Genomic DNA, 14984 nt, shown 5'->3' with positions numbered 1-14984 from the left:
CTGCACCCAGCTCCGGGTGACCCCCTGACCCGTCGTCAGAGAAGGGGCAGCAACAGTACTTCAGGGGCTCGGGCCATGAGGGCTGAGGACCACCGAGGCCCACGTCCACCCGCAGGCAGCAGCTGCACAACCCAGGCCGGTCCAAGCTGCAGGCCAGCAGTGTTTGCAGGAGGAGGAGGTGAGCTCCACTGAGCCCACGCGTCGGGACAGGCCCTCCCGCTCCCTGGGGCTCTGAAGACTCCACTCCTTCCCTGTGCTTAGCCTCAAGGTGGTGGCCTCTGGCTTCTGCATCAGCCCCTCTACAGAGGAAGTGTCTGGGTGTGCCCGGCCAGCACTCACTCTCACCAGTGTGCGGGTGTCAGTCAGCACCCTGGTGACACGGTGGGTGACGACCACGGCACCACCCCTGAATCCGGCAGTCTGAGCCCAGCCGCGTGTCTGAAGGAGCATCCCTCACTACACAGCACGGAGGGCAGGGAAGGAGCCTCGGGGCCCACTCCTTGGCTCTTTCAACAGTAAAGGTTCAGGTCGGTGGACAGACTGGACTCGGAAGCAGCTTTCCTGTCCCATGGCGCACAGCCAGCTCACAGGGTCTGTTGGTGCTGTGAGTCGGGAGCCGCTGCGCCCTATACAGGCACGCAGTGTGTGGGCACACCTGTGCTTCTGAGCACGCGTGCCCCTGCCGGCGGCCAGGCACTCACACAGGGGTGCATTCTCGGCCAAGAGTCACTGTGCCATGCCTGCAGGGTCTTTTCTGTACATCTCCCTCCATCACCAGAAGTAAGCAAGCTCAGGATGGAGGCTGAGGGGTGGCTGATCGCTGCTCACCTGCACGTCCTGGCTGCACCTGTGGGCCCAGACCCGGCTTCCCTATCTCTCTTCTCCCTCCCATATCAGACTGGAGCTATACCACATCTGGGCTCGATACATGGTTCGCTGATTGATGAGGGGACGCATGAGAAGGGGTGCTAAGAGAAGTGCTGGGGAGCCTGAGCAGGCACCCCCGGACGGCGGAGGCTGCGTGCGGGCTGGGGCAGCGGCCCCTGGCGCCCCCACACTCCCCCAGGACGTCTTGGGTCACCGTCTGCTCCAGCACAGCCCCAGGGTTATTTATGACCTCCTCCCTCTGGTGGGGGCAGGCAGCGGCTCCAGCCTTAGCCCAGCGGCAGTGGAGGGGCCCCAGCAGGGGGACCCGGAGCAGCGACAGAGGCACCAAGGCCCACGTAGGCTGGGCTCGGTGGGCCAGAGGAGGGGCTGTGGAGTCCACACCACCATGTCCCTGCCTCGCTCAGGATGATTCCAGCACCAAAACTCCATCCCTCCAGCTTCACCAGTCTGAGGAGTGCAGGAGAGTGGGGTCCAGGTGTCCCAGACCAAGACAGGTGTGCAAGTGGACACAGGACACGTGAGCACGTGGACGAAGGTGTGCAAGTGGACATGAGACACAGGTGTGAGCAAGTAGATTCAGAGCAAGGTGTGAGCCAGTGGATTCAGGACACAGGTGAGTGGGCACAGGACCCCGGTGTGCGGGAGTGAACACGGAACATGGATGCACTAGTGAACGTGAGATACAGGTGTGTGAGTGGACACAGGACAGGTGTGGGAGTCGACACAGGTGTGTGCACAGGACACCACAGGATGAGTGTGTGAGTGGACAGGCCCAAGGAAGGGACACAGCCCCGCTGAGAAGGGTGATGCTGGGGGTGAGGAGGCCTGCTTCTGTGGGAAAGTGGCCTCCGAGGAGGTGCCTGCTTCCCAGAAAGACAAGGAGGTGGTGGGAAAGCCCTCCTCACCCAGCCCCTGGAGGGACCTCCTGGACGTCAGGGACTGGATGGTGAGGACAGGGTGCCTCCAGCTTTGGACACAGTCAGGGTCTTTTCAGGAAGAGACTCTGGTCCCCCAGAGACAAATGGAGCCAGATTGTGGGCTGGAGGTTAGGCCACCCAGCCAGAAACCCAGGGCCACCCCATGCCCCCCCACCAACTGCACTGCAGGCCTGAGCATGGTGAGATGCCAGGCGAACAAGGGGAGGGCCCTCGAAGGGAAAGGAGGCCCCTCCACTGGCCCAGGTCAGAGGAGAGGCCTGGCCCAAGGCCCTCAAACCCAGAAAGGTGCTGCCATGTGACCTGCACCTTCCCAGCCAGCCCCCCTCCCCAAGTCACTGTGTGAGCATCAGGGAGTCAGGTGCAGGTGAACCTAGAAGCCCACACAGGAGCTGTGACCATAGGGCAGGGCAGGGGCCAGTGGGCACTCAGGGCCAGTGCACATGGCCTCCAAGCCGGCACAGGAGCCAACTTTCCACATGGCATCGGACCTGAGACAAGGCTCAGGCTTCAGGGGAGGAAGGCACAGGGACTCACTGGCAGCCACACCTGGGGTCAGGGATATGCTGGTGTTCTGGCCCCAGACAGGTTGACAGGCCAAGGGTTGCCACTAAGGGTCACCCACACTCACACCTGGCCCTGAGACCAAGAAGGAGCCCCCACAGAAGGTAGCCAGGATGCCGGGGGAGGCTTCTGGGTATGTTCTTTGGGCAGAGCACAGCTGGCCCAGACCTCACTCTGACGGTTGGCTTTGGGGCCAGCAGAAGCCTCTGCTGGGACAAGGTGAGGACAGGAGTTGTGAGGGAGCCCAGAGCGGTCACCAGGGGTCAGATTTATGCTCAGTGGGGCTGGCCTGGAGGGAGGTGGTGATGGGCTGTTCCCTCCATTGAAGAAGGTGCCTGTGCAAACAGGCTTGTGGTCCACTCACCGACTGGACCTGGTCAGGGAGATGCCCACAGGGACAAGCCACGTGCATCTCAGGGGGCAGAGGCCAAGGTGGCAACAGGAGGCCCCATTCTAGCGTGTGCGACAAGGCACAGCAGGGCAGGGCAAGCCTGCCTCGCCTGCTGTTACCAGCGCCCCAGGTTCTGCTGCTCTTCCGAACCCATCTGGGCGGGCAGGCAGGTGACCAGGGACTGGGGCCCAGGCTGACCTGTCAGAAGGCAACCAAGTGGACGTGGTGTGGCAGATCCACTCCGCTAGACTTGCTCCTCGTGGGGAAAGAAAATTTGCAGGTGCGCACCCTCCCACCCTGCTGCCCGCCACCCCAGCCTGACTTGGATCCACAGCGCCTTCTTCCCAGGAGGTATGGGGTGAGAGGAAGCTCTTGCCCCACAGCATGGCTCTGGCTCTGTTCTGGAGTGAGACATTCTGCATCTGAAGCAGCTGTGTGATTTCAGGAGAGTTACTTGACCTTTCTGTGTCAGAGTCTTTTAGGAACTCAGTGGCTCAGGCGAACTCAGCCCTGTGAAATGCATGGGAAGGCGCAAGGATGGGCGGCAGCTGCTGCCCTCCGGGACACTTTGCCCAGACAACACGCCGCAAATCCACAACCTCGCTCCCCGCAGACGCACTGAGACCACCCACGCCCGCCCGGACACCAACGCCCACCCTCAGAGTCGCTGTGCAAAATCCACAGCCGCCAGCGCGCGCTCACGCACCGCGCCCCTCGCTCCCTCCTGCCGAGAGGAGCCCTTCCCGGTCCCGCGCTGAGTCCTGGATTCCAGCGGCTCCCAGGGACTCGGTGCTCAGGACAGTGCCTGGGCCGTTTAAATGGGCCAAGTTGTGGCGGCGGCGTCTCCCCGTCTCCCAAGTCCCCGCCGGGCGGGGCGGGGACTCCGTGACTCCTCGCTGCGGGGCTCGGCCTGGCCGCCGGGACCGCCCCGGGCGCGGACGTAGGTGGCCGGGGCGTGGGACCCCCGACGCCCCACGGAGCTGCGGCGCTCGGCGCGGGACCCGGGATCGATCGCAGCGCCCGCGGCTCCATGTCTCCGGCCGCCGAGGCCCCGCCGGGCCGGGCAGCAGCAGTCCGGGGCGGCCTGGCAGAGGCTGCGGGCGCCGGAGCGCAGTAGCTGACGGGGTGGGCGCGCGGCCAGGCGCCTCCGCGGCGACCCGACTGCAGCCGCGGCCGGAGTAAGTTGCTGCCGCCGGCGGAGAGCGCGCCATGCCCGCGGTCAGGAAGGAGTTCCCTGGCCGCGAGGACCTGGCCACGTTCCACCCGAGCCTGGTCGCCCTGACGCTGCCGCCGCTGCCCGGCTACCTAGCGCCACTGCCCGCGGCCTCGGCCCTCCCCCGCGCCGCCTCGCTGCCCGCCTCGGCCGCCGACTACGAAGCGCTGCTGGCCCCGCCGCTCCGCCCCTCGCGCGCCTACCTCAGCCTGCCCGGGGACCCGCGCGCCCTTGAGCGCTTCTCGGCCACCGGGGCCGCGGCCCCGGATTTCCAGCCGCTGCTGGACAACGGCGAGCCGTGCGTCGAGGTGGAGTGCGGCGCCAACCGCGCGCTGCTCTACGTGCGCAAACTCTGCCAGGGCAGCAAGGGCCCGTCCATCCGCCACCGCGGCGAGTGGCTCACGCCCAACGAGTTCCAGTTCGTCGGCGGCCACGAGACGGTCAAGGACTGGAAGCGCAGCATCCGCCACCAAGGTGCCGCCGCCCCTCTCTCGGCTCCCCGGGGACCCGCGGGCCCCGACCCCATCCCCGACCCGACTCGGACACCCAGAACCCTCCGACTCGGCCGAGGGGGCGCTGCAGCTCCAGGACCGCGCGGGGACACCGCCGCCGCGCACGCAGTGCCTCAGCGGACACGGGCAGAGCTCCCCTCGCTGCACCGCCCCCCAGCTTGGGCCACAGCGCTTGGGGTTCGCGGGCCGCCCCTCCGCTCAGAAGGTGTCTGCGAGGTTCCCGGGCCTTAAGCCCCGAAGGAAGTTAACAGGAACTCGAGAGAGCGGGCAGGAGCCGGGTGGAGAGGGCGCAGAGCCCTGGGGTCGCGCGGGAGCGGCGGGAAAGGCTGCGGGACAGGCTGGGGCCGCGGGGGCGTAGGGCGCACGGGGAGCCCGAGCGGCGGCGCCAGGACGGGGCGCAGCCTGTTTTGCCGCCTGCGGGCGCCTGGTCCCAAGGGTGCGACACGGGGGCGCCGGAGCGGGTACCCGGGGGACGAGGTGAGCGCCAGGAGCCGCGCGGGGTTAGGAAGTTAGCACCTGAGCAGCGCGTGGCTCCAGGTGGCCGCCCCCTCCTGCTACGCAGGCCGCTCAGTGCTCCGGGACTCAGCCTTTCAAGGCCCTGCCTGCGGCTTCCTCGGGACCAGGGAGAGGGTGGAGCGCGGGAGGAGGGGCGCCGCGCAGGGACGCTCAGGCGCTGCACCCCGGAAGGGCGCTCCTCTAGGGCTGGAGTTGCAGAGCCCGGCGGATCCCTGCGGCGTGCATGACGGTGGGGCGGGAAGCGGGCTGGGAGGTCAGGCGAGGCGGGTGTGGGGGGTCGCGGTGCATTTCGCCCGCGAGCCGGGAAAGGGAGCTGGCCCTGCCGCCGATGCACCCAGAAGCGCGCCGCTGCCTCACAGGGTCTGCCTCGGCTCTGCTCGCAGGGCAAACTCTCAAGACGCTTATGTCCACTAACCCTAACCCTAACCCTGACCTTAACCCTAACCCGTAAACCCTAACCCTAGCCCTAACCCTAGCTCTAACCCTAGCCCTAACCCTAGCTCCAACCCCAAACCTAAACCCTAACCTAAAACCTAAGCTTAACCCTAACTCACACAGGAACCCAGCAAATCGCACTTCTGCAAGCTTCCAGGAGGTGGTCGGGACCCTGTCCAGTTGCCCTTTACTGCTACTATGTCCCTATCCGGAAAGCTGGGGTACATATCTCGTCCACTTTTACAAGATAGTGTGGACCCCAGCAAGCCGAATAGCAACACTGTCAGTCCCTTGCTCCCCTATTCCAAAGACGGCTCAGAGCCCCTTCAATAATACAGAAGAGACCCTGGCATGCCTTTACTGGCTGCTGCTGTCCATTCCAAGGAACTGTGGAGTCCCAGGAAGCTGCTCTGCAATGCTTTCTGCCATGACCCATATCCAGAAGATGGCAGTGACCCAGACAAGCTGACCTGTACAGTGGCTGTGGTACCAAATTGAAGACAGTAGGGAATCCCAAATTATCTTCTAGGCCTTAACAGAGACATCAGCATGTTGTCCCATTTCCACGTCCCCACATACAGATGCCGGGGACCCAGGAAAGCCATGCCACAATGCTGTTGTGAAAGGTAGGGACTCTGCCATGCCCTCTGCACTGCCAGAACGCTCCTCAGGAGTCACCAGGAGCCCATGCAAACCTGCCATTTTAATACATCCATCTGACAAGAGACAGCACAAACACTGGCAAGACATGCTCTACAATACGTGTAACTACCACTGCGCCAAGGAACAGGGAGATGGCACGTTGCTCCCCCAGCGTCCCTGAGGTCATTCTATGCTAGTATAGGGTCCAGCCCTATAGGGTTCTGTGAGCCCCTCCCTGCTGGTGCAGAGACAAGAACCTGTAGAAATAAGAGACACAGACACAGAGATACAGAAGACAGTCTGGGCTCAGGGGTCCACTGCCAACCAAAGCACAGAGAACTGCAGTGGCACCGAGTGCCTGGACACTGACCCTTACTGAGTACAAAGCAGTGAGCAGGGAAGGTAGGGTGAGGTAATGGTGGTCGGTGATAGGGTCAGGTAAATCATGTGTCTTGAACATAGGGGGCCCAGGACTTTCAAGTAGCTGAGTCGAGAAAAGCTAATGTGTCAGCGCTCTTCGCAATTTTGTTAGAAATGTCAAAGACATTAATTCTTATCTTCTGAGAAAGAGAGAAACCAGGTGCAGAAGGAGGGTGTGAGAGTAGACATGGGACGTGACCACTGAAGCATCACCTCAGTTCCATGCTTCATAACCCAACAGTCATTAGTAGAATTAAAGGTTATATTGAGTATTTATCTTTATGGTTATGAGTATAAGATTATATATGATTATATAAAGGAATAACTATGTGCCTACGTTTCTAATTCTTTTCTAAATCAATATTTATATGGGAACAGGCTGAGGCTTCAGACCCTTGCAACAGCATTTGCAGGGTTCCCCTCCACGTTCTAGGATCCAGCATAATCACCAATACCACTGCTACCGTCTTCCTGGAAATGGCTGTGACCCAAGTAAGCAAAATCCACAGCAACGCAGCTTTTAGCAGATGGCCAAGACCTTGCCAAGCTACCAGCCTACATGAACCCACCTGTCTGGAGAGGTGGCCCCAGCAACAACGTAAGTTTTTTGTTTGTTTTGCCAGGTCTTACTCTATCACCCAGGCAGGAGTGAAGTGGTGCCATCTTGGCACACAGTAGACTTGACCTCCCAGACTCCAGTGAGCCACCCACCTCAGCCTCCCAAGTAGCTGGAACTACAGGCACGTGCCACCACATCCATCTAATTTTTGTGTTTTTTGTAGAGACAGGGTTTCGCCATGTTGCCCAGGTTGCTCTTGCAGGACTCAAGTGGTATTCTCACCTCAGCTTCACAAAGTACTCTTTGATTACAGGCATAAGACACCATGCCTACCCCCAATGTGATTTCTTTTTGATACAGGGTCTCACTGTCACACGGGTTGGAGGGCAGTGGTGTGATCTCAACTCAATGCAACCTCCATCTCCCGGGTTCAAGCAATTCTCGTGCTTCAACCTCCCAAGTAGCCAGGATTACAGGTGTACATTACCACACCCAACTACTTTTTGTAATATTAGTAGAGATGGAGTTTGACTATGTTGGCCAAGCTGGTCTCAAACTCCTAGGCTCAGGTGATCTGCCCACCTTGGTTTCCCAAAGTGCTGGGATTACAAGAATCAACTACTGTGCCCAGCCCCCAATAAGATTTCTTAGAGACAGTTATTGAGCAATCAGCCACTGCTGCCCAGCCACTTTCCAGGTGAACATGATGACTCTAACCTTTGTATCAAATCTAACCCTAAAAATAACCCTAATTCTAAACTTAGCCTTCACCAACCCTAGCTCTACCTACCTGTATTCCACCTCCCCACCCACCCAAACTGAATTCCAATGGTTACGGAGACACAAAACAGGTGGGCAATGTCATCCTATACAACCCTGGCCTCCACAGGCCAATCACATCTGTCCCAGGCAAGGACCTGCTCAACAGCTCTAATCAAGAGGATCTAGGACACTTTGCGGCATAATCTATAGGAACCCCCAACCCCCAAGCCAGGCTCCAGGATGGAAATTGGTGTCATAAAAGCAGAGTCAGGGACATCAGGCAGAGGCTGCTGACTCTGGACCAGGCAAGCTAAGGAACATCAGGTGTCACAGCCCAATGTGAAGCGCCATCAGCACTTAGTTCAGTTCATGGGACAACTCGACTTACCAGGGACTGTGGGTAACCACCCATCTGGGCAACAAGGAAGGAGAGCTAAGCAGATACCCGGCACAATTAGTGCCTGAAGAATATTACTCAGTTATTTCCTTTATATAATCCTTTACATATAATCACATATTAGTTTGTAGAATTAGTGCCTGAAGAATATCTTACTAGTTATTTCCCTATATATACATACATATATCTTAGTTCATAGTCAGAGGAATGCGAGAGCAGACACAGTACAGAGCATGAATTAAGGGATAAGCAGCTATACATAAGCATATCTTGCTTATAGTCAGAGGAATGTCTAGAGCAGACATAGTGCAGTACATCATTTAAGGGAAAAACAGTTACACCAGGACAAGAATCTGGCCCAGGCAGCAGCATTCAGTATTGTAAAGATAGCCACTCTCCTCCCGAAAAAGGAGTTGTAGCATCTTGCATCCAGTTATCGTGGAAGGCTGCCCTCAGACAGGCAATCCCACGAGCCTCCGAGGGCTTAAAACCCCTCCGGTATAACTGCACCTTGGTGACTGTGTAACTTGTCAGCTCTCTAGCTACTGTGCTGATTCAGATCATGCTCCTACAGAAATCACTGGAAGCTGCAGGTGGCTGTGGCCCTTGTCAGCTGCTGCTGCTCAAAGCATCCTCCTACAGCATCCTACCCCTAGAGATAGTGCACGCTGCACACCCTTGCTGTGCACTGCCCACCTCCTGGCCTAGGTGACCTAATGGGGGTGGACCCCTCGTTTATTGCTCATGTGATTGCCTTGACCCTATCACTGTCCTTAAGATGACCTCACTCACTACCCTTCCCCGTCTGGTACCCAACAGACGCTCCTGGACGTTCGGGTCTCATCTGTCTCAGCTCATAGGTGGCATGGCGCCCCCACCCCCGCCCCCCGCAGCCCAGCTGTCTTTTCCAGTCCTTCTGTGTCCTGTCTCTTTACTTCTTGGATCCTGCACTTCAGCACAACAATAGGGGACATCCTACGACCCTGTAGGGCTGTGGCCCTACAAGAGACCAGTGAGCCCAGGGCCTGAAGACCTCTGTCCTGGGACTGCTAAGCTGTCCAGACAGTATATGACTTGCGAGGACGCGTTCCTTGGGTGAATTCTCTTTGTTCAGGAGGAGCAAATGATGCCAAACCCATGAAAAACACATGGACATAGAGTTGGTAAATGTATCAAACGTAGTGAACAAAATAGATAAAACATTTTCAGCTTTTGAAGAAAAACTTGCAAGCTGCAAAATTATCTCATAATGCAACCAGGAAGAGTAATTTAAAATCCTGTGAGGAAGCGGCTCTGCTCTAAGAATGCTTAAAGAAGAGTTATAGAAAACCCAAGGTTGCCAAAAAATCCGCTTGTTAACTTGAGATCCTGGGATTTAAATAACATATTAGAAAGCGAGATATCTCTGCACATGTTACAAAATAATATGGGGACGTATGAACAAGCTTCCAAGAGAAATGTGACATGATGATAACCATGGTGAGTACAGAGAAGCCCTTAGCTGAGCTCTGCCAGGTTAAGGAAGGGTTTGAGATTAGAGGTGACGGAGGGACTATAGTAGAAGGCAAACAATGATGTTAGTGACAAACAGCTCTGCAAGCCAAGTCTGTATCTATAACCCCAAACCCTAACCTTCACCTAATTTCTAACCCTTAGACCATCATCCCTAACACCTAATCTCTTAACACTAACCACACTACTGACCCAAAGCTAACCCTAACCCAATCCTCTCACCCTAAAACCTCACCTTCACCCTCTAACCCTTAGTCTACCCCCTAAGACTCACCCTAAACCCCCCATTACTCTCTAATCCTCTCCATGACCCTCACTCCAAACCCAAACTTATCCTCAAGTCAAACTGGGACCCTTAGGCTGGATAGACCAGCAATAGGTGGTTTTAACAGGGCTCAGTAGGGAACCCCTGGAGAACCACAGAGACACCAGCAAAGGAAGAAAGGAAAGATCTGCCCTAGCATCTCTTACTCAGGCACTCCAAACTTATGGAAAAGATCTGAGGGCGAAGGGTCAACCACCAATGGGGGATGTGGGAAGGACAGCAAGGTGATAAGACCCAAAAGATAAAGGCTATCCTAGTCCAATCATCCGAAGTCCCTAAATGACAGTTAATTTATTGGCTCGTTCCAATATAGAAGACTGAACATCAGATCCATGGGGCATCTCATGAGAGACAGGAGTATTAGAAGATTTAGTAAAAGAGTGTTTAGGTGAAATGCAAATGAAACAGTGTTTTGATAGCACATAACAAGACAGGGCTGGGTAGCGGGATAAAGACCAGGTCTGAACTGTGAAGTAAACCAGGCTTCTGTTTCCTTGCAATGTAGAGTTCCAAAACCCCTTACTTGAAGCTCTGCATCTGGGTTGTAAATCAAGGAGTCTTTTTGAGATCAGACATTTCCTTCCTATGCACAGCAAAGTGGCTGTCCATGATTTTAATAAACAATGATTTTCAGTAGGAAAACAGACACTCAAAAGGGTCATTATGACACTTTACATCTGTACCGTTACCATGGAGGAAAAATCTGTTTCCCGAATCTGTTACCTCAGCCTGATGAATGACAGGGCATAGAGCCACTTTCTCACACAAAGCTGATGTTTACTTTCCTGGAAGCCAGTTATGCTAAGATCTGGAGGAAGAGTAATCCAAGCAAAAGAGCAAGGTTGAAGACCTTGAGGCAGGATTAAATTCAGTTGCCTGAGGAGCAGAGGGGGACCATATCAGAGAGACCGTCAGGGGAGTAAACACATGCAGGCCTAGGTAGGGCCTTGTACATCAGCCTTCATATTGTATTCTAGGTACAGGGAAGTCATGGATCAGGAGAATGTGATCCACCATACATGAAGAGTCAGTCTGGCTAACACAGCAGGCAAGGTAAGAAAAGTCATAAGTAGAATGAGCAGTAGTGAAGATAAAGAAAACCTGAAATATTTGAGATTTATTTTGAAGACAGAGCTGATATGCCAGCTAAAGTACTCAAAGTATATAGTACTTGAAAGGTAACAATCAAGGATGACACAGGCTTCCTGCCATATCAACTAGATGGGCAGCTGTGCCATTCACTGAAAAGCAGAAGCCAAAGGGAAACTGGAGCCTAATCAAGTGTTTTAAACACATCAAGTTTGAAATGCCTATGAAATACCCCAGTGGAAATGCTTAGTAGGCAGTTGGGGTCCAGGTCTGGGAACTGAGTTTGGGAGACACCAGCAAATAGTGGGCCACCAATAAGGATTAGGTCACCTGGAGATTCCCAATTCCATGGAACAGAGGACCTGAGACTGACATGGCCAACATTTAGACAAGAAGTCAGCTGAGGCTCAATCCAGGTCTCAGGCCAGAACTGTCAGGGCAAGAAGCTCCTCGCTCCTAAGAACAGAGCGTGGCCTGGTGGGGGCCATGCCGGTTCCCTGAGGATGACACCTGGTCAGGAATGAAGGCAACATGGACAAATGACCCAGGTGGGAACCTGGACCCAGGGATACCAGACCACTGCATCTTCTGTACTTCCTCTAACATAGGTGGTCTTTCACTCCTTACCCAATTTTACCAAAAACAGAGATTAGGACAATGTGACATAACAGCATAAAGCACTAAACCATTTAACAGGGATTCCCTTCAAAAGTGAAAACCACTGTATGATTAATAGATTCCCAACTAATCTTTGTTACCAACAGCCACGTAATCTAACCCTAAAGACTTAGTACAATATTCTTTCTACAATACATTGAACACTCACTTCAATTCATTGCATATTTTCTAACTGCACCTCTCTCTCTCTTCTGGAAGAGGGAACATTTCATCAGAAAACAAATGGGGCCTTGTGCCTGTCTGATGGTCTCACACCTGCACAACAGCTCCAAATCCTTGGACCAGGCAGGGAGAGACCAACCCCAACCTTCTCTGCCAACAGAAGTCCTGGAAAGACTCTGCACTCAAGACAAAGCCCTACGCCACCCCAAGGGCGGGGGACTGTTCCAAGTTGGGGGAGAAGCTAAAAGAAATTGAACCTAAACTCTTCATCAGGTAAAGCAGTTTCCAGAGTGGCTTTGGCTCTCCCTAAAGTGCGAGGCCTGCAGACCCTTTGGCTCTTCTTTCTAGTGGCTTCATCTACAGGCTGCACCTGGGCTGAATAAGCAGCTGTCGGGGGAGAGAAGCAGAGTATGTCAGGACTGAATAATAACAGCTAACATTATCTGTACAGTATGTTTGCCCATACAATTCCAACCACTTTGCATAAATTAACTGATTAATTCCTCAAATCTGTAAGGTTGATATTACCATCACCCCCCCATTTAGAGAGATTCAGTAGTTTGCAAAAGGTGTTAGTGCTACTATGTGACAGATCCAGGATTTGAACCTAGTTCATATGGCTCCAGGAACTGCACTCAAACTGTTATGGGATACGACTTCATGGCCAGTAGAGAAAGCCAAGACACAAAGACATGAGGCAGCTTTCCCCAACCCAGGAGCAGGACCAACAGAGGACCAAGCCCTTTCCCCCTCCTCCCAGGGCCTCCCCACTGCTTCCCAGGTTCAGTCCTGCGAAGAGGGGAAAGAGAGGTCCATGCTTGATCCCTCCCTGCTCCCTCAGTCTTCCCTGACCCCGTCTCCTTCCCCCATCAGCCTTCTTGCTCTGGGCCTTCTTCCTTTCACTCCCCAGGCACTTCCTCCTTAAATTAGGCCTTCCTGAATCAAGCAGTTGCTAGCTCCTCACCAGCTCTGAGAGCCCGCAGGGCCTCACGCCATTCGGCTTCCATCTGAGCCCTGTAATCTCCAAACAAGGAGTGCATCAGTTGCCTCTTCCGGGGCAGGGGAGTTTTTTGGCTGCGCAGGATTCGGATTGCTCCCATAGCCTGCTCTTCTGCGAATAAAAATAAAAGACTAGTTAACATCTCTATACTGACCTCCTACCACCCCACCGCAAAGGCAACAACTCCATTCCCTGCCAGCACCTGCAGGCCAGGCAGTGCCGATATTCACATCTCCTAACTCTACAGAAGGGTCCCTTACTCTGTTTCGGAGTGGGTTTCTGCCTCTTGAGGCCCAGCTCCAGCTGCTCCACACACCAAGCCAATTCCTGGGCCAACTGCTGTGCCTGCGATGGATTGGGGGAAGCGGCTGTGAGCGGGAACCGGGACACCCCAGCCCCGGCCCCATCCCATCCCCCTCCCCGCCTTAACTCCGTGGACCCACACCACACGAGCCCGTGGATTCGCACCTGGGATTCCACCCTTCCCGACTGATACCCGCGCTTGCCTGGGCCTCAGCGCTTAGGGGGACTTCCTCTGGGGCGGATTTTTCTGAGGCCTTCTCGCCTCCATTTGCCACAAAGGCCCTGTTCCGGGTTTTCTTCTTATTCTTTTGTTTTTTCGACGCTGCGCTGCCTTCATCGCCTAACGGGTGCACTCTGGAGGCGGCGTTACTGCACGTGGGTTGCTCTGGGCAGAGAGAGACAGCGGAAGGATTCCGGGCGCCGGAAACCGGGTCGGGGAGCAGGTGTCTGCGGGACGCGCGGGGAGTACCCGGGCCTGGGGCCGCCGCTGCCTCCCCGGCAGGATGTCCTAGGGCCTGGAGAAAGGGGGACAGTACGAGGGTCACGGAGGGCCGCAGACGCTGCAAGGCCCCGCCACCCGCGCGTCTCCTCCACCCGCGCGTCTCCTCCACCCGCGCGTCTCCTCCACACCGCTCACCGCCATGCGCCGCAGTCGCCACCGGAACTACGAGGCGCAGAGTCCGACGCCGAATTCCGTCCTCCAGAAGCGCGTCTGCGACTCCGGGTTCCGCAGGGCGCAGGCGGGGCGGGGCCTCGGGGCTCCGGGAGGAGGCTGCGGTGGGGCTGGGAGGACGCTCGTAAGCGAGTGCTGGCGGGCGTTGATCGCGTGCCCGGCACCTTTCCGGATGAAAGTTCAGAGCTTTACACAAGGGTGCGTCCTCTCAAGGCTCACCTTTTGCTGGGGAGGGGAAAGCAAGAAAACAGCACGTGAACAGCTGTGGCGCAGGAGGGCGGTCGGCAAAGCCCCTGGGAGCTGGGGAAGAGGCACGGGCCCGGGACGCCCGCTCGGCGAGGGTCAGGGCGCGGCGGGGTGAGAGGCCGGCGTCGCGGGACGGGGGGCTGGGGTGAGGTCTGAGGTGGAGGGGACGCGGGGGGGTTTCAGAAACAGACGCGGGAAGAGCTTTGGACGGGCTATGGGCGTGAGGGAGGGTGGCGGCATCCCACCACCTGCCTTCCCCCGGGTGCTTCCCTCCCGCCATGTCTTACTGGAGACCTGGGGTCACACACAACACTCGACCCCGCCGATGAAGGCCTCACAACCGAGAGGAATCGCCTAGAGGCTGAGTGAGGCAGAGTGAGGCGCCGGGAGGGTGGGTTGTGTTGCTTGAGAAGGTCAGAGTCGGCGACGTCTGACGATTCCTGTCGGGGACACAGGAGTGCAAATCCCGAGACGGTGGGAGGGAAAGTGTTAGCTGCCTGGTCTGCAGGGTCTCAGAGGGCAAAAGTTTGGTCATCACTGACAGTTATTTGCAGTAGTTTGACAGATTACCCCCAAAATTCAGCGGATTGAAAACAACACATATTACCTCATACTTGTCTGAGGGTCAAGGATCTGGCAATAGTGTGGCTGGTGGTTGTAGCTCATGGTCTCTCATGAAGTTGCTTCACCTTTTGAAAGGAGGAAGACTTTTTAGACGTTTTAAAACCACCACAGTTCGGTTTGTGTTTTAGTCCCAGGAGA

General features: G+C 56.2%; 1 protein-coding gene across 1 annotated transcript; it reads right to left on the bottom strand.

Moving 5' to 3' along the window:
* Positions 1–9389: 9389 nt before the first annotated feature.
* CUNH8orf33 (chromosome unknown C8orf33 homolog) lies at positions 9390–13944 on the bottom strand (the record flags this gene model as incomplete). Its single annotated transcript, XM_021676026.2, has 4 exons — positions 9390–12387; positions 12965–13111; positions 13261–13345; positions 13507–13944. Coding segments are annotated over 4 exons (816 nt in total), but the record flags the coding sequence as incomplete, so codon positions are not given.
* Between the last annotated feature and the right edge of the window lie 1040 nt (positions 13945–14984).

The sequence above is a fragment of the Aotus nancymaae genome, unplaced genomic scaffold (assembly GCF_030222135.1).
Source record: "Aotus nancymaae isolate 86718 unplaced genomic scaffold, 86718_ANA_hifiasm-v0.15.2.pri h1tg000036l, whole genome shotgun sequence".
NCBI lineage: Eukaryota > Metazoa > Chordata > Mammalia > Primates > Aotidae > Aotus > Aotus nancymaae.
The sequence above is the reverse complement of the archived record's forward strand: the minus strand, read 5'-3'. Positions and strand labels throughout refer to the sequence as shown.